Source organism: Penicillium cataractarum, assembly GCF_028827025.1.
Source record: "Penicillium cataractarum strain IBT 29864 chromosome Unknown utg000001l, whole genome shotgun sequence".
NCBI lineage: Eukaryota > Fungi > Ascomycota > Eurotiomycetes > Eurotiales > Aspergillaceae > Penicillium > Penicillium cataractarum.
The window spans coordinates 3741272-3759072 of NW_026622737.1; the positions used below are offsets into that span (position 1 = coordinate 3741272).

The 17801-nt window shown below is 50.3% G+C and overlaps 6 protein-coding genes across 6 annotated transcripts; 2 read left to right on the plus strand and 4 right to left on the minus strand.

Moving 5' to 3' along the window:
• Window positions 1-137: 137 nt before the first annotated feature.
• N7496_001280 (VanZ family protein) lies at window positions 138-858 on the minus strand (the record flags this gene model as incomplete). Its single annotated transcript, XM_056694211.1, has 2 exons — window positions 138-760; window positions 834-858. The coding sequence occupies 2 exons, from the start codon at window positions 856-858 to the stop codon at window positions 138-140; spliced, it is 648 nt and encodes a 215-aa protein (XP_056560940.1).
• Window positions 859-1474: 616 nt separating this feature from the next.
• Window positions 1475-5031, plus strand: N7496_001281 (SAGA histone acetyltransferase complex subunit SPT7; the record flags this gene model as incomplete). The annotated part of the gene is made up of 3 exons (XM_056694212.1): window positions 1475-2558; window positions 2616-3763; window positions 3829-5031. The coding sequence occupies 3 exons, from the start codon at window positions 1475-1477 to the stop codon at window positions 5029-5031; spliced, it is 3435 nt and encodes a 1144-aa protein (XP_056560941.1).
• Window positions 5032-5745: 714 nt separating this feature from the next.
• On the minus strand, window positions 5746-7371 carry N7496_001282 (putative serine--tRNA ligase DIA4; the record flags this gene model as incomplete). The annotated part of the gene is made up of 1 exon (XM_056694213.1): window positions 5746-7371. The coding sequence occupies one exon, from the start codon at window positions 7369-7371 to the stop codon at window positions 5746-5748; it is 1626 nt and encodes a 541-aa protein (XP_056560942.1).
• Window positions 7372-7660: 289 nt separating this feature from the next.
• Window positions 7661-8588, minus strand: N7496_001283 (cytochrome b561 domain-containing protein; the record flags this gene model as incomplete). Its single annotated transcript, XM_056694214.1, has 4 exons — window positions 7661-8164; window positions 8235-8297; window positions 8382-8416; window positions 8483-8588. 4 exons carry the CDS (start codon window positions 8586-8588, stop codon window positions 7661-7663), a joined length of 708 nt encoding a protein of 235 aa, XP_056560943.1.
• Window positions 8589-9532: 944 nt separating this feature from the next.
• Window positions 9533-9760, plus strand: N7496_001284 (uncharacterized protein; the record flags this gene model as incomplete). The annotated part of the gene is made up of 1 exon (XM_056694215.1): window positions 9533-9760. One exon carries the CDS (start codon window positions 9533-9535, stop codon window positions 9758-9760), a length of 228 nt encoding a protein of 75 aa, XP_056560944.1.
• Window positions 9761-10322: 562 nt separating this feature from the next.
• N7496_001285 (uncharacterized protein) lies at window positions 10323-17036 on the minus strand (the record flags this gene model as incomplete). Its single annotated transcript, XM_056694216.1, has 5 exons — window positions 10323-10955; window positions 11021-11425; window positions 15491-15512; window positions 15535-15637; window positions 15704-17036. The coding sequence occupies 5 exons, from the start codon at window positions 17034-17036 to the stop codon at window positions 10323-10325; spliced, it is 2496 nt and encodes an 831-aa protein (XP_056560945.1).
• Window positions 17037-17801: the final 765 nt, after the last annotated feature.

Genomic DNA, 17801 nt, shown 5'->3' on the forward strand with positions numbered 1-17801 from the left:
TAAATGACTGGTATCATGCCAACATGAGATCGATCAATGCATCGGTCCATAATCATCATCAAACGGGAAATGCGCCAGCCAGTATCAGCATTGGCTATGCGTCAATCTGTCACTTGGAAAGTTTCACTCGAGCTCTATCAATCGCTGCGTTTCGTAGTGCCCTCTCCAGCTGGCTGGCTTTCATGGTAACTTGGAGGCGCAGCTTGATGCTCAGTCGGCTCCGGACCATCCTCGGTATCCCAATTATCGACAGCATTCTCATCCCAGTTATCCACCTCCTGCTCCAAGTTCATCACACCAGACTCTTGCGGTCCTAGTCCCTCCTCCTCCTCCTCCCGGGAGCCACCAACTCCAACACCAAGCTCGACATCCTCCTCTCCACCGTCCACAATGCCAAAGCGGCTCTTGCGGCGGCGCTCCAGCATGCGACGGTGATACCAGCCGCACAGACCGACTGCGCCGAGGCTGCCGACGACATTGGCAACGACATCGAATGGGTCGAAGGCTCGGTCAATTGGAAGGAGGCCTTGGACAATCTCCGAGCCGATTCCCATGCCGAGTGTGCAGAAGAGTAGGGTTATATGTAGAGTGCGCCGCCTCGTGGTGTCCAAGATCCAGTAGAAGGTGACGGTCAAGAGGAAGAAGGTGACGAGGTGCAGGAATTTGTCATTTGGTTGGAGATTCGTAGGAATTGATGAGGAGGTGCTATGGGAGAGCAGGCCCATGTATCCGGACAGGACTAGGAGGAAAGCGAAAGCTCCTGCGTTTGCTTGTTAGCTGGAGGGAACTGGTGGACGGTGGTTATACTAGCTTGGCTACAAATCGACACGTACCTGCGAAAGGGTAGCGGATCCGCATAGTGATAGATTTTTGACAAGAGCACTTTTCGAATACTTGTCTCTAGCCACAGCCTCTCCAATCAGTTGTATCTGAGTGCAGGTCTTAGCTACACAGCGCAAGACGGGTTAGTGTTCAACGGCTGACGACGATCGGTTGGCCCGGGTTGAGCCAGTGCGTCATATGTGGATTTGGATGGTGAGTTTGAAGGGCTTGATATGAAGATCCCGAGAATTTTAATGCATCCCACAGATCGTATGGACAGTAAGAACCAGTCAATCGCTCAAGCAATAGCTCCAGAGATAATGGTGGAGAGAGATACTACTGTCAAGGCTCCCATGATGTGCCGTTTCTGCGATCTGCCGCGTCTCGCCGCCTTTGCGGCTTGCGGCTGGCATCGTCCATCCCCATCCAGAAGATCTTCCTTACTGAAGCCGTCACCTTCTTCATCAAACCTCTCCACTGTGCCATCGCTATCAGAATTTCTGACATTGCCTGGTGCTTTGGCTATCTCTGGCTTACAATCCCATACCTTTTTCATTTCATTTAACCCCCTCGTTGCGATTTCTCGGCTTGCCATCCGAAGCGTGGAGAATCGAGTCTCGCCCGCCCCCAGAGCCGGGGTTTTGGAGCGAGCATGTCGCTCGGTCACCACGCCTGGCCCCCAGGCAATATTCGCCCTCCGGATGAGCACCAGGACTCCCCGCGGCCTGTCAATGGCTTGGTCAAAACTCTATCTGGCTCGCGAACCCCTCAAACACGCGGCTCTATCAGCGCCGACGGTCCAAACCCTGGTAGTATGACATCGGACCCTGATATCGCGGCCGAGGAGGACCCGCGCGTTGCCCAATTTCGCGAGTTGTACCGCATCAGCGAAGCGAAAATTAGCGCGCTCTTCTCAGAGGGCCATGCCGAGGAAGATGTGGCCGGCGCCGCCATCGCGGACTCCGACCAGCCTGGGAGTCAACCTGAACGCGTCGATGCGCCGGCACCCCCTTCGAAGGCACCCACCAAGCCTGCCCGCAAACTCGACGACGACTACGATGACTACGACGATGACGATGAAGACGCGGATATGCCTGATTCGACGGAGTCCCCTCTAAAAGCAAAGTCCATCCCACCGTCGCAAGATACCACCGTCGCCGCGCTTTCGTCGCAACGTCCTGGCACCGCTGCTTCTACCAATGTTGACGGGACAAAAGAACAGAAGAAAGAGACGGCGGAGGATATTCGCAAGAAGCTTGAAGAGGATAAAAAAGCTACCGAGGAAGCTGTCAAGCATAGCTTCCATACCATGTTCTACACTCTTGAGGATGACCGCTACGCGATGTTGGACCAACAGCGGCTCGAGGAGTCTGAACGCCAGGTTGAAGCCGAGATCGCTGGTCAAAATAGTGGTGCGAACAATACCTCTGGCGGTTCCAGTGGTCATGGTACACTCAGCCAGACGAACCTTGGCGCCTCTAGCCTGACATTGAAGAATCTACTCGCTCGGATCGATCAGAAGCGCGACATGGTGGAGGCATCAGATGCCGAGCTTCGCAACCTGATTCGTGAGGTCCGCAAAAACCGCAGCAAGTGGTATAATGAGGAACGAATCGGCCAGGAGGAGCTTTATGATGCCGCGGAGAAGGTTCTTAACGAACTCAAGGCCATGACCGAGAACTCGGGACCATTTTTGAATAAAGTTAACAAGCGCGATGTGCCTGATTATCACCTGAGTAAGTGTTGTTGCTCTCATGCCTACTATATCTGATGCTGACCCTCCCTTGCTATAGTTATTCGGCACCCAATGGACCTTGGAACGATGACCAAGAAGCTCAAGGCCTTTAGCTACCGGTCGAAGCAAGATTTTGTGGATGACATCAATCTAATTTGGGCGAACTGTCTCAAGTACAACACTGATCCAAATCATCCCTTGCGCAGAAAGGCCGTTATTATGCGCAAAGAAACAGACAAGCTTGTGCCTTTGATTCCGGACATCGTTGTTAGGGACCGAGCCGAAGTCGAAGCTGAAGAACGTCGTCAGCAACTTGCTGACCTCGAGGATGGAGGCGAGGAAAGCGATGACGAACCCATCATGTCTTCTCGAGGACGAAAGGCTCCCGGCAAAACCTCCCAGAAGGGCACGGCTCCTTCTCGTAGCACCCCTAGTGGCTCTGAAGGCCCCGCCGGTGCATCTTCCAGTCAGCCGCCAGGTGCCGTCCGGGCCGATTCAAATACTGCTATGGAAGCGAGCCAGAACGGCTTCTCAACTCCTCCTCCCGGCTCTAATACACCCTCTGATCCAACTGGCGCTGGCGCAGGTGGTGCAGCTAGCCAGTTGGGTGACGCAATGGAAATTGATGGCCCGACAACCGACATAACCGCTCTAAGTGCCCTGTCGGCGCCCGGTCTTGAAGTCGAAGACCCCGAGTACAAAGTTTGGAAGCAGGTCACCAAGAAAGATCGAGCTCTGATCGCCGCTGAGAGACATCGCCTCTTCAAGGGCGACAAGCTCAATGCTGATGAGCCAGCTTTGCTTCGAACCAAGGCTGGCATGCGCCGTTGGCTTCGCCACGAGAAGCAAGCTGCTAATGAGGGCGAGAAGACTCAGGACGCTGGTTCCCAGGCGATGGAGCCTGAAGCTGCTGGTGCATCGCTTGCAGAGGGCATCGAGGTTGAGGAAGATAAGATGATTCCTTATTACTACGACGTCATGCACGGCGTTCCGGATCTCCCATCTCGCCTTGCCTGGAAGGAAGATGCCGAGGGAAACATTGTGGACACTTCTGAGGAGTTCCTCCGGGTTCTTCGTGCGGGAAGTTTCACGCAGCCCGATAGCAAACTGTCACGCAAGATGGATTCCAACATGCGGCAGATGCAGGATACGCGCAAGATTTGTTCGAAGATTGGAATCGTGAAGCAGATGCAGCTTCAAGCTCAGGTATGTACTTGGAAATGCAACATTTCCTAGATTGAAGTTGCAATATGAGCTAACAGAAACCGTAGATGTACGCGAACCAATTCCAAAAGTACAATCCTGAGCCCTTTGTCGAACAGGACATCCCATCTCACGTCATGAACGACAACGGCCCTGTCATGACGACAGGAGTATGCCGTGCCGCGCTGCAGCGATCGGTCGCCAAGATTTTTTATCATGCTGGCTTCGAGGAGTACCAGCCCTCGGCCATCGACGTCGCAACTGATATGGCCGCTGACTACTTCCACAAGATTGGACAGACCATCAAGTCCTATATGGAGACTCCAAAGGTCCCCGTCACCGAGACGGAGGATGCATCGTCGTCTTCCGAGTGGAAGTCTGCATACAGTGAACCCGAAGTCGTCCTTCACACTCTTTCTGCCGTGGGTATGGATATCGAGGAGCTGGAGCTTTATATCAAGGATGACGTTGAACGACTGGGAACTAAGCTCACGTCTGCTCATGATCGCCTGAAGTATCTCTTCACTGAGCTTCTGCGCCCGGCTCTCACGGATGTTGGCGAGGACGGTTCCAAGGCCTTTGCCGATGGTAGCGACCAGTTTGTTACCGGAACCTTTGCGGATGACATCAATGACGATTTCCTTGGTTTCAAGGAACTCGGTCTGGATGTCGAGTTTGGTATTGCCTTCAACAGCGTGCCGCTACACTTGCTGCCGAGCCGCATGTTCAACGCAGCACAAGCGCAGAACACCACGGCGATTCAGACTGAGGACTCCTTCCCACCGCCCCCTCCCTACGCTCGAATCACCACTGAGAACGTCGCGAACCAGATCGGGCTGGTCCAGCAATTCCTCAAGGGCAAGCTGGATGCCAACAGCGACGAGCCGCTTGTGGAAGACCTGGAGCTGCCTCTGAAGCAGCGACCCATGCCTGCGAAGACCCGTCTGCCCGCATCTGGCAAGATCCCTCCCCCGGCTGGTGTCTCTGGAAGCAACTCTAGCCCGCAGAAACGCCCTGCACCCCCCAACGCCGCCATCGCCAAGGCCGGCCCGTCCGAGCCGAGCAAGAAAAAGGCGAAGAAGAACAGTGGCGTGGCGCTCGAGATGCCGAGCTTCAACGAAGGCGACGCGGACCAGATGGATGCTGGCGATTCGAAAGATCTTATTTCGGATCTGAAGGCCATGGACGACGCCAACTTGGCCGACGGTGAAGCCAGCGCCACCCAGCAAGATCAAGCGAGTGTTCCCATGACCAATGGAACTACTGCTTGACCGTAGGTAGACCTTTACGTTAGGTAGAACCTGATTTCGACAAACGTGTCGTTCTTCCTTCCTTCCCTTCCCTCTCTCTTTCCCCCCTGTTCTTCGTCATAGCTCTAATGACTACGTTCACGCCTATTTCATGTATAGTGGGCTTATCGCTCACATTCTAATGATATCAAGGGGCTTTCTTTCTTTACTTTCAATCGGCGATGATACCCATGGCCAAAACGATAGCCACGGTAGCGGGACACTACCAATAGGATTTCTATGGATACCTTTTACCTGTTCTCCACTGTATTATTTTCTTTTCTTTTACTTTTTTTCTTTTCTTTTTCTCCTCTGCGCTTGGGGTTGGTTGAGATGCTCTCCTCATACCCACCTCGTCTGTATTCAATTCGATTCTCATTACTCTTGTGTACAATAACAATACCAAATGGGAGGTGGATACTTGGTTTTCTGTCTTTAGCCTCCAATTCAATTGAGATACCTATTTATCTGGGATTTTCTACCTACTTTGTCCTGGCGAGGAGCCCTAGATCAAGAATCTGATCTTTCGTTGAAGCTATACCGGAGAAGCCCTTACCATCAGGAAGTCAATGCCATCATTCCGACTGCCTTGATATAGATTGCCCATCATCTGAGCCAACATACCAGATCACGAATGTAAACTACACTAATATACAAATAGAATGGAGAATCTTCAACTCCAGACAATCAACCATTCTACTCCCGCCGACCAATCGTCTCCATCCCATCCATCCACTGCCTCAACACCTCCGGCACAACGACAACACCTCGCTCTTCATCCCACCCATTCTCCAAAATAGCAGCCAACACCCGCGGAACGGCCATCGCAGTTCCGTTCACGGTATGCGGGAACCGGGACTCCTTAGGCGCACCGCCACGTACACGCGTCGCCAGCCGACGGCTCTGGTAATCAGTGCAAATAGAAGCAGAAGTGACCTCGCCCCATGCAGACTCGAGTTGCGAGACGGACGGGTCCACGGGACTCGTCGAGTCTGGTGTAGGGCGGAAGCGGGAGGGGAAGAGGGCCTCGATGTCGCGTTTGCGGGTTGCGCTGGCGCCCAGGTCGCCAGTGGGCATTTCGAGGACGCGGCAGGGCAGGTGGAGGGATGTTAGGATCTCGGTTTGGATGTCTAGTAGTTCGGCGAAGAGGGTGTCTGAGGTAGGCTTTTCCGCTGCTGATTCGGGGGCGAGGTTATCGGTCCACCCGAATAGCTCAACCTTGGTAAACTCGTGTACACGGTAGAGACCCTTCGTGTCGACGCCACGGGAGCCTGCTTCGGCACGGTAACATCGGCTCGCGCCTACGAGCTTGATGGGGAGTTCGGAAGCGTTGATGTCGCGACCTGCGTACATTGCTGCGAGTGGGATTTCCGCGGTTCCAGTCAGCGAGCGTTGGGGTTTAGTGTCGTGGTCGCGCTCGTTCTGCTCAATTGACCAGATTTGCTGCTCGTTGTGCTGGTCACGCGGTTGGAAGCCGCATGCCTCGGCGATGTAGGAATAGACGATTGACGGCGGGGAGACTGTTTTCCAGCCGCGGCGGCGTGCGACGCTCAAGGCATATTGGACGAGCGCTTGCTCAAGCATGGCGCCCTCGTTGACGAGGAAATACCAGCCCCATCCCGTTGTGGTGGCCGAGCTTGTAAAGTCGAGGAGACCGAGTTCGGTGCCGATGGTGACGTGCGACCGAGCTTGGAACTCTGCGGGGGACTGGCGTGTCCAGGCGGGTGGTGCTTGGGGATCGAAATTGAGGTAGTGAACGAGACGGGGGTCGTCGCCGATGGGAGTTTCGGAGGACGAGAGGTTCGGGAGGGATAGGGCGAGACGGTTGATTTCATCGGTGCAGTCAGACTTGCGGACTGTCATGGCATGCGAGTCGTCCTTTAAGCGCTGCGCTTCTGATTTCAGATCCTCCAATTCTTTATTCGTAGCTGACCCTTGCTCACTGGCCTCTGCGCCGTTGGCCGAAGCTTGTCGCGCCGCAATGGACAGCTTCGCAATAGTCTTTTCCAACTGCTTAATCTGCGAACGCGGCGACTTGAGGTCGTAATCGAGTTGTCTGGCTTCCTCAGATAGAGCCTGAATTTTCGAAGGGTACTCTGCATGACCGGCATAATTCCTGTCTATACAATTCTGTGCGTAGAGCTCGGCATTCTGGCGGATGTGCTTCACGTCCGGCGTGGGCTTGGGTGCTGTCGCGGGACGCAGGATCTGCTGGTGACGGCGGGTCGTTGAGAATGAGCGGTATGGCTGGAGTCGAGACAATGCATTTCGAGGTGCCAATCTGCAATTGAGGCAGATATAGGGGGAGGGGGAGGGCGCCATTGGCGAGGCGGTTGGGAGAGGAAGCAGTTGGAGAAAGCGAAGAAGTGGAGATCGTCGGGCGGGTTTGCTGGGTGGAGCCATCAATGTTTAACCTGAACTTAGCATTTCTTGTGATAATGAAAGAGTCAATACATCTTGAATATTTGTATACTGGTAATGTGTAGTTTATTGAAAACATGTAGAGACAATCATAGCTCGTTAAATCTCGTGTATTCATTGCGGAGGTAAATAGCATCGCTAGTAGATCACACTGTAGAATCCCCCAAAGTCATCATCTCAGTCTCCCGATTTACGCATCCTTCAGTCCCAATTTCCCTTTCTTGATCCTAGCACCAACTCCCAGTAAAATCAGAATAACCGCGATGAGGACACCCCATGTAGGAATGTGGATGGCATTCAGGTTGTAGGGTGTCTTGGTCGCCGCCAGGACAGTCGAAACCTCCAGCAGTAGCAGAACATATCCAGCCCAGCGATGATATTTGTAGACTCGCTTGCCAGCGTCGACACTGCCGAGAACCGCGACGGGGAAGAAGAACTGGATTACTCCGACGGAGGCTTGGAGGACCACGAGGATGATAGTGATCAAACCGAAGATACCGTGGGGGGAGACGAAATGAGGGTGGTCGCCTTTGTTGAGTTCGATGACGATGAAGGCAGTCAGGAAGCAGAGGATGCTGATTAGTTGGATAGTGTAGTGGATGCGGGTGCCCAGCAGTTTTTGGTCGGGAGTGGCGGTTGGTTGGAGGATTAGAGCTGCCTGGACTTGGAGCAGGAGGGCCGTGCTGGCTAGTAGCTGGAGGTGGATTGGTTAGAAGACAAGAATATGCAAGAATGACAAAATGTCAACATGTCAAATCACTTACGGGGTGTCCCGTGAAGAGCGCAAAGGGTAAAGCTAAGACTTTGGACCAGACAAGAGCAGCCAGCTGTTTACTGGTTAGTTTTCGAGGGTTGGAGCATTAGAGTTGGCAGGATTGATCGAGTTGAAGTATTTCTTGTAGAGTACTTACAATCCAGATCCCCGCCTGTGCAACACTGGCAGTACCTGGTATTGGACCATCCACGTCAGTAACCAAGAGCCAACGGATAACCCCATGTGGTCAAGACAGACCAGTAATCAGATTGCGGGCAATGTGAGCCTCCTGCTTCTGCGTGGTAAAGCTAGGCGAGCCCAAGAGGGGCTCCTGTTCTCGAGACTCATCCGCGACCGAAGCCATCTTTGAGGTAGACTTATCCTGGTCGGCTATTGCAGAAGAGATAAGGATGGAGTCATTCCAGGAACTTCTCCGGAAGGGAACCCGCTGCTGTTTAAATGGTCGAATCGATCGATCTTGATTAAGAATCAAATCGGCTAGTACCCTAGGTGGAATACTTGATGATCACAAATATGCATGTATGGTGATCACTCTGGTGCACGACAGAATGCATAAGACAGAGTAATTAAGCATGATCACCAATCAGACACAACCATAACCATGGTCATCTTCAATTCTTCATCCGCTCGTGCGGAACCATCGACCGAGGTGCCTTGATTTGGCGTGATCGCCGGCTTGAATGACGACCTCGCATGCAATCAATCGGCAAATGGAGGCTGCTGACCACGATTCAATTCCCGTGGATTGCTAATGGTCAATCGACATCGAATGATAAACAAAAGCAATGCCATGTCTGTAAGGAGCAGACTAAATCTGTTAGTAAACCTGATACTCAAACTTGATTATGCCTGGGACAGCAGCTTACCATCAACGTGGTATAATGACTTCCTTCTAGTATTTCAAAATATGAAAGCTTATATTTCTACTACTCTGGCCACTGGGGAATATTCATCCTTGATAAGATTAGTGGTCGACTGTAATTTCCATCAAGTTTTCTTGTATGTTGTCTATTTGGCATTTTGGCTAGAAAGTAGCTCCATACTGTTAAGGCCTTGGAGCCTCAGGTTTCATTCTTGTACTACATTTTAGACTTGCTCCTTCTCTCTCTTTCTCACTCTCACTCGCAATCCCTTTTTATAAACAATGTATACATATACAATCCAAAAACCACCCCTGACTACAATCTGGAAGCACTGCGGTAGACCTATCTCATTCACCGTCTTGGGTTTACCGGCGCTCGTGAGGACGCTTTCGATGGATACCTAGAAGTCCTTGAAAACATCCGCATGAACCTAGAGGTCGACTGCCCAAAGAATTCATACATTGCAGAGGGCGGCTTAATGGGAGCAGCCGGCTTCGGTGCTGAAGAAGTCTTCCAGAAGATGATTAGAAGTTACAACTGGTTTGAATATTTCTACGAACACGGATGGGGCATGGCCATCGGCAACGCCGTGGGTCAACTGAACACAGGAACAGTTGGATATTTCCTCAATCATGGCTTTTATCACGATTAGATAAGTTTTCAAAAAGGAACTCGAGCTAGTTGCGGTCATAGTTCGAAAAGAGTTGTCTATTTCCGGTTTCTCTATTTCTGTGAACTCTGCTCTCCGGCCTAGCTCTATATAGAAACGTTTTGAACCTATGAATTATTACTGACAGGAGACATGTACGATAGGATTTGCGTGCTGTAATCTGAAATATTCAAATGGGTCAGCATGTGGCTGATCCTTGCCCTCGAGCTGTCACTCTACATGGACCCACCAAGGCTAGACTAGTACTGGCGCTGTTTGGGTTTCTGTGTTTGGCGTATGTTCCCCTGCCTTTTAGTGGCCCAAATGGTACTCCGCATGGACTTTCTGTGTTTGTTTTAGACTTTTGGTTTGGCAATGGATGTCGATTTGACCATCTCTCTCCATTCAAGAGGTATCCAAGGTAGTTTGACCACCTTCTACCACGCTAGAATTTGGGATCAATATCAGTGATGAATCTAAGTTCCAGTATCTACTCTTAGGTATAAGTTGAGACCTTTCTCAAAAATAAGAATAATTGTTAATGGTTATTCTACCAATTAAAATTTCACCAAGGCATTTTAAGGACAGGTCCCTCTTCCCCAGAGCCAGGGCGACCCCAGACTACCTCGGCACCTAGATTCCGTGGGTCCAAATTCATGATGATGTTGAATAACGAACTGCTACGCGTTGAGACATCGCGAGATTCGTCTTCCTGACAGGCAATTGCCTGCGGGGCATTATAAGTATCCGAGAAGATCTGTTCTCGCAACAAAGCAGGAGAAACGGCATCACCATGCACGCCGCTAGAGATAAGTTCTGTCGTCAGATCGTCCAGCCGCTTGAGTCGAATGGGCGAGCCGGACAACCATGGGGGCTCCTCCACATATCGATTCTCGATGAAATGGTTGGTATGGCCAATCAGCCCGGACGCGTCCTCTGGGATATACTTGTTGCCAACGGGCGATAGCTCGAGCCCTAGGGCTGTTGTGCTGTCTGCGACCAAGATGTGCTGAGCAGAGGCAACGCCGCCAAGTTTCTCAAGAGTTTCAACAGCCTCGGTAACAGAGGTACTCTCCAGGCATAGTCTAAGTGCGACATGGATTGGCAGCTTGCTGCTAATCATGGGTTTAGCACGAATGGCATTGAGACATGTCCCCACTGCAGCGGAATTGAAACCAATCTTGCCGACGATTCCAGCCTAAATAAGTTTGGAAACACATTAGGTATCACAAATAGAACTTTCGGGAGATGATAATGTCTTACCTCAGTGACCATGTATATGGTAGGCTTTCCAAGCTGCTCAATAGAGACCATGGCCAAATTCTTCTTAACAGTTGCAGTCCAGTCCCAATTCTGCGATAGTACACGAACATCGTCGTTCTTCTTCCAGCAAAGCGTGGTACAGCCATCGGAGAACTTGCCCAGGGCGATTTCGCTTCGACAGTTCAGAGCCACAATATCGAGTATGTCGACCTCAGCCCCCTCCGCAATGCCTTCCATCTCAGCAAATATATGGGGAGTCAGGCTTTGAAGCGTAGGTACAAATTCTTTGGCGACTTCTCGAACTTCTTGCCAAGATAGCTTCGAGGTGTATTCGAACATGCTTTCGTAGATACGCATTTGACTGCGGATCTGGTCTTTCAATGACTGACCATGTTCGACACCGATCTGGATACAAGATAAAGAGATGTTAGCAATCACGAACATCCCACCAGAAACCAGCTAGCCTTTTGTTGATGCAAAACAATGCTCCATACCTCCTGAGGGCTACCCCTCAATGTAAGTTTCATTGGCCCTCCGGCAGACATTTTCACCACAGCTGTGCTGTTCCGTTCTTGACTTGGAGATCTCAGCGTAGAGCGGCTTTGAGGAAGATAATTTCTTCTCTTCGAGGAATTGTCCATTTATCATCGGTTACACGGCTTATTTGACAGCCGAGCCGAGCTTCTCATCGTTGGAGTCGTGCGGGGGCGAGCCGATAAGCCCATCGCAACGACCTACCCCAACGAGCTGTTCCCGTAAATGAAGCCTCGGAAGAGACCCCAACTCCATATCGCAGCGCCAGTACTGGCTGATGATTGGCTCGCTGAGTTGGTTCAACTAGATATGATTTAACTTCCTGTCTTGAAAGTTGTTGTCGACCGAGCGTTGATGACTATTTGGTGTCTCAGTCTCTGATATTGGTTCAGTGTTCCTGCCACGTTGGAACAATAATAATGGCCGAATATCGGAGTGGCTAGACCAATGGCAGGACTCCGCTTCCGACCCAAGGTATCGCGATTTGAGCTATGAATCGGGAGGCCTTCGTTTTGTTAAATAAAGAGTAGACTCTGAAGGGAGCATGGCGAACCGTTTGCTGTCTCGGACATTCGTTTACCGTATTCCCATGAACTTGAAAAAGGGCAATTCCATAATATGTATCGCGTCTCCGGCGGCTGCATCGAGGGTATTGACGTGGGATTGCTGGCAATCACGAGGAGGATCTCTATAATTGAAGCAAAAGTTAGTCAGTTGTAGCCACGAGTTTGATCATCCTTTCTAGCCCCTTTTTGTTTATTAGATGCGTACCACTTCGTATCATAACGAAATCATGCTGTAGATGTTCGGTGATTTCCGGGCGAACGAGTAAGCACTTGTGGGAGAACCAGCTTGACGTCTTTGTGGACCAGATCTCATACATGTAGCTCATACATGTAGGAGCGTGTAATGTCACCAGTGCGATCATTGGTGGTTTGGTGGAACGTCATTAGTAGTGTAGAGAGCAAAGGCTCGTCGAAACCGTGGCTCGGTCCACGAGGTCGTCCATGTTGTATGCCGGCACCTCGAGGTTACAAACAGACGGCAAAGAAAAGACGGCCGGAGTCGACCAGACGCGTCAATAAATCACACTCTGGGGTACCTGGTGGTTGTATGAAGGATTGAGATCTGTGAAGAAAGTGTGGTGGTGGTAGTATATAGGACTGGATATGGACAGGGCCCTCTAATTCTCAGTGCCTGAAAGGTCATCACTAACTTCCAGTTCTTCCAGGTACTCTCCCCCCTCATATGGCCTAGTTGGTAACCAATCCGGTGGTGACCAATGGGTGTGCCCCGCGAAGGAAAATTGAGGGGAAAATATGTTGACAGGTATCCGATGTCGAGCACCGCTCCACGGATGACCGGGCACATCCTTAGGCGGGGAGAGTGGCGAGCAGGCTAAACCCCCCTGCTCGCTGATTTCTTCTTTTGTGTTTTTATTCTTTTTATTTAATAGATATATATCTCTTTATACCTTCTACTCTCGATCTAAAATAAGATATTTTAAAGGTATTATGGCAGTGTAGAGCGATTATTTGGTGGGTGTAGTCCCGGAGGAGTATATACCTCAGCATCGTGGGAGAGCGATGGAGCATTTTGGTCAAACATATAGGGAAAGTGAAGGTCGAGGGCTTGATTCATGGCGGAGGAATGTTCTTTTTCTGGGAATTATGGGATTTTGTCTATGTCCACGAACAACACCTGGAAGGACCCCTGATATCCAGAACAACCCACGAGATATTGCTACCCCCTTAAGCCTAGATAACATAGACCACGTCCCTGTCATTTTCTTAGCTGGTTTGTTGTTTGGTACGGCCTGGCGACGTATTTCGCTATAATGGGTATTCCAAGTTTCTTCGAAATAATTACTATTAAGAGATCCCCTAAGATATGTTGACATTTTTCAAAGAGGCTGAAAAAGAGACCTAGAAAAATGACCTGCTGATGACACTGAATAGTAATGTCAGTGAGAGAATCTAGAAGGGAGCTTTGACAGCATAAAACGAAGGATTCAGCCAGGCATCGGGTTGATGTTTGCCTGGTCGTTGCAAGACACACTTTCTCCCACCCATCAAACAGCATCAACAATATCGGTCCTGCCTGTTTTTGTTGGGCTAGATCTCCCGATGTCTCTGCCTCCTTTTCTCAACCTTCGTCGACCCCAAAACAAAAGCGTGTGGAGAAATTTATTTCGTTTCCGTGAGTCTCGGCTCTATTTACCAACCTATTCTACCTTGCAGCATGGGCTAACACGGGCATCCTTCGTCATTATCGCAAGTCTCAAACTATCCCCTTCAACCTTCATTGACCGCAACACATAGGGCGCTTGGAGGGTCACCATATCCTCCTTATACCCCAATCTTCTCTCTCTCTCTCTCTCTCTCTCTCTCTCTCTCTCTCTCTCTCTCTCTCTCTCTCTCTCTCTCTCTCTACCAGCCTTCCTTAACCTCGAAACACGACTTGAAAAGAATCCCAAAATTCACTCACGTCTTCCACCGACCATCCATATGGAGGATGACAACCATAATGAGTCATCAGGTCGGTTATCTTTTATCAAAGGCAAAAGGCTGGGCGCGAATCTAGGGCTGACTAGGTCCCAGCGATGCTAAGTCCCGAGATACAACCTGAACAGGAGGTAGGAGAAGAGGATAGCTCCGTGACGGAGGATCTACAGGCCCCCATGTTCAGCCAAGATGGAAAAGATCAAAAACCTGGATTTTGGGCACAGAGGGTCAAAGACCATGTGTGGACTCGCCGTGAAAAAGAATATCTTACCCCGGAAACTCTCCTATTCGAGCTCGATGCCCTTGAAATGAAAAGAGAGCTGACACTGAGAACAAGCAAGCTACCCTTGAGCGGTGGGAATTTTGACAGACTTCTCGGGAAGCTGAGGCAAAATGTCGAAGCCCTACATGCTCAGATTGTGGGCGTCTCCCTACCCAAGGAGCAGATGTGCCTGCACTGTAAGCAAGGCAATGGACTTTATGATGCTTGCGTCATCGTGCCTGAGGTAAATGACATTATGCCCCAGTGTGCCAACTGCCATCACAGCGGCCGGTCTACACGTTGTTCGTTCGTGAAGAAGGCAGCAATCCAAAACATGCGAGCCGAAAGCTCGGATGCGCTACGTTCTCGCGAGGCCTCTGAACATCCTGCAGCTCCCACAGAGAATGATAATAGCCAGATTCCGTCTGCTGGAGCGAGAATCTGGCACAAGGGGTCCACAAAACGAGGTCGTGATGAAGTGAAGACATTGCTAAAGCTGCCGGGCGTCAACAGCGGCGGAGTGTGACTACAGGCGTCGATTGGAGACAATCCCAGGATCCTAGCACTCCTCAGCTTGAAGAGGAGACGTTTGACTTCAACACCACGATTGACGCATATATTTTGAAGAAGGAGGAGGAGCTCATGCGCCTCAAGCGGGCTAAAGCTGCTTACAATGCGTCGTAACTCGAGGTAGACGCGATAGCATGTCAAGATCGGGAAGGATAAATGTGCGAAGTACCAACACAACAAAAAATGATTACATATCAATTATTCATTGATGCAGCAGGCGATCGAAATCTCTGTTTTATCTTTTGCAGTCAGAGTAGTACTTGATCAGCTCTTGCCGATATCATGCCCAGCTGTTCACATGTATCCAAATTTGATGTCTGGTGGTGTGGCTCTCAAAATCAATTTCCCATGTGTCTCTTCCTTGCTATTATTTTCTGCACTTCCCAGGCACTACTGTTTCTCTTGCAACGGACGTTCGTGGAGTGTTGATATACCTCCAAAAAGGGTCTAGTACTTTACATTATGATGTCATATGAAGGTCGCCTGAGTCTCTGTCGAGTGAGTTTAACTCTTTCTAAAACTCAATTTCTGTACTAGTATATCAATCTTCTACTATGAACGAATATCAAGTACCTTGCCAATTCAAGCAAGGGAAAACACCTGAACTAAGCCTCTATGCCTCCTGAATCAAATGCTTGAACAACTTGTCCAGATAGTAAGCGGACTGTTTAGGGTAGCGTTTCTTCTCCGACGACTCGTAGTCAATAAATGTACACCCGAAACGATCTGAATATCCAGCAGCCCATTCTATCACAAAAGTCAGTAAGATGATCCAGGCTTTACCTGTGACAGTAGTAGAGGATAAGCACTTACCCCAGTTATCTGTGAAGGTCCACGCGAAATAAGACCGAATGTCCACCCCGTCCTCTTTAACAGCTCGAGCCAATGCATTACCAACATAACCCTCGAAGAACTTGATGCGGAACGTGTCGTTGAGAACCTCCGGTGTGGGCGCTACCTCTCCTTTAGCGGTCGTGCCGTTTTCTGTGACATAGATCGGCATCTGGTATCGCTTGTAGATCCAGTTCAACAGTTTTCTGAATCCATCAGGCGCAGCGCGAAGCCAAGGTGTGTCACTTTCCTCGCCACGCGAGACACCGTGTTTATTCTCATCATGGCTTTCCACGTTGCCCTTGTGATCATTGATATCAGCTGGCGTGGTCTTGTGTTTCACGAAAAATGTCGTATAGCTGTTCATGCCATAGAACTCCGAGCTGCCGAGAACAAGTTTGGATTCCTCGGCCGTAAAACGTGGCAACCGATCACCCAGTTGCGCACGCATCGATGCGGGATAATCGCCCGTCTTATACAAAGGGTCGGCAAACCAAGAGATTTCGAACTCGCGAGCGCGCTCGGCGGCGGCTTGATCCAAGGGATCTTCCTCGTCCCATGGCTCAGACCAGTTGCCATGAAGAGTAATACCAATTGTGCCCTTTTGGTGTGGCTGGAATTCTTCACGATACATCCGAGAGACGTGGCCATGGGAGACAAGCTCCGTGTGAGCGACAGTAAAAGGCTCTGTTGACGAGTCACCTTCGGCATTGCGATCGCGGAATGAAGACCGAGCCGGGGCATGTACGCCAGCGGCATAACCAGCCAGTGTATAAACACCAGGCTCATTGTAAGTAATCCAGTGTTTAACACGATCGCCCAATCGCTCGAAGCAGACTCGTGCGTAGCGCACGAAATCGGGGGTGTACGCTTCCTGGTTCAACATCCCTCCATATCGATCTTCCAAAGCTTGGGGAGTATCCCAGTGGAAAAGAGTAACAAAGGGAGTGATCCCATTTCGGATCAGCTCGTCGATAAGATCAGAGTAGTATTGGATTCCTTGTTCATTCACGGGATCGTCACGACTACCTAACGGGATGATGCGCGACCAGGACAGAGAGAACCGGTAGGCGTTTACACCATAGGACTTCATCAGCGCCACATCTTCACGGTAAAAGTCGTATGCTCGCACGGCGTCGTCGGCCGTGCTCCCGTCCGAGACTTTGCCGGGGGTATGGCCGAAAGTATCCCAGATTGAAACTCCCTTGCCATCCTTGTCCCAAGCGCCTTCAATCTGTGCCGCAGCAGTGGCATAACCATGAAAGAAGTCAGGCCGTAGAACGTCTTTGAGATCCTCAACTGATTTCAAGTCCATGTTTGTCGTTTCACTTCTTTGTGCTTAGTATAGTAGGCTAGGTCGTGATCTAAGGTGTTGTTACGGATGCTATTGACACTTTTAAAGATCTTATGAGTGTGAAACAATGCAAAATGTTAGCTATCATACGGCTAATATTACAGATTTCACGAATCCACTTCCCTTTTACCCAGGACTTGCAGCAAACGGAGAGTTTCTCCGTGGCAGATCGGGAAAGGCCGAGCGAGCAGGGATTATTAGGTGGGGCAGAGGGATTGATGCGGGGGTCTCTCAATTGAAAGTTGAGGTGCTTCGATAGATATTGTTGAGAACTTGAAAGAAGCCTGCGATGATTGTATTTAATACAGCGGCTCACTTTCAATAGTTGTTACAGAGTCGATATTCAAATACATCGAAAGGTGGCCAGACAAGTCCGGGTAGACTTAATGAGGCCCGGTGTCCGGGTACCAGAGTCTCGACGGACTCCACTATAGGATGCCGCGATCACATGGGTGGTGCAGAAAATATTGAAGTAACTGGAGTGAACTCAGAGTTCAGGTGGACGGCAGTAGGAAGCCCAAGATCAATATTCTATCACGATGGCAGCACTACAGATGAGGGTAGGTATGTATTTGTATATAGTTACTGTGTTCAAGAAAATGATATAGTAATGGAGCCGTAAGATGACCAAATTAGATACATAGACTTAGCACCTCTTCCCCATGCACATCTCACGGAGACAAAGTCTATCATTTCTCGAGTTGTTGTGTACCTTGCTTTAAGGTG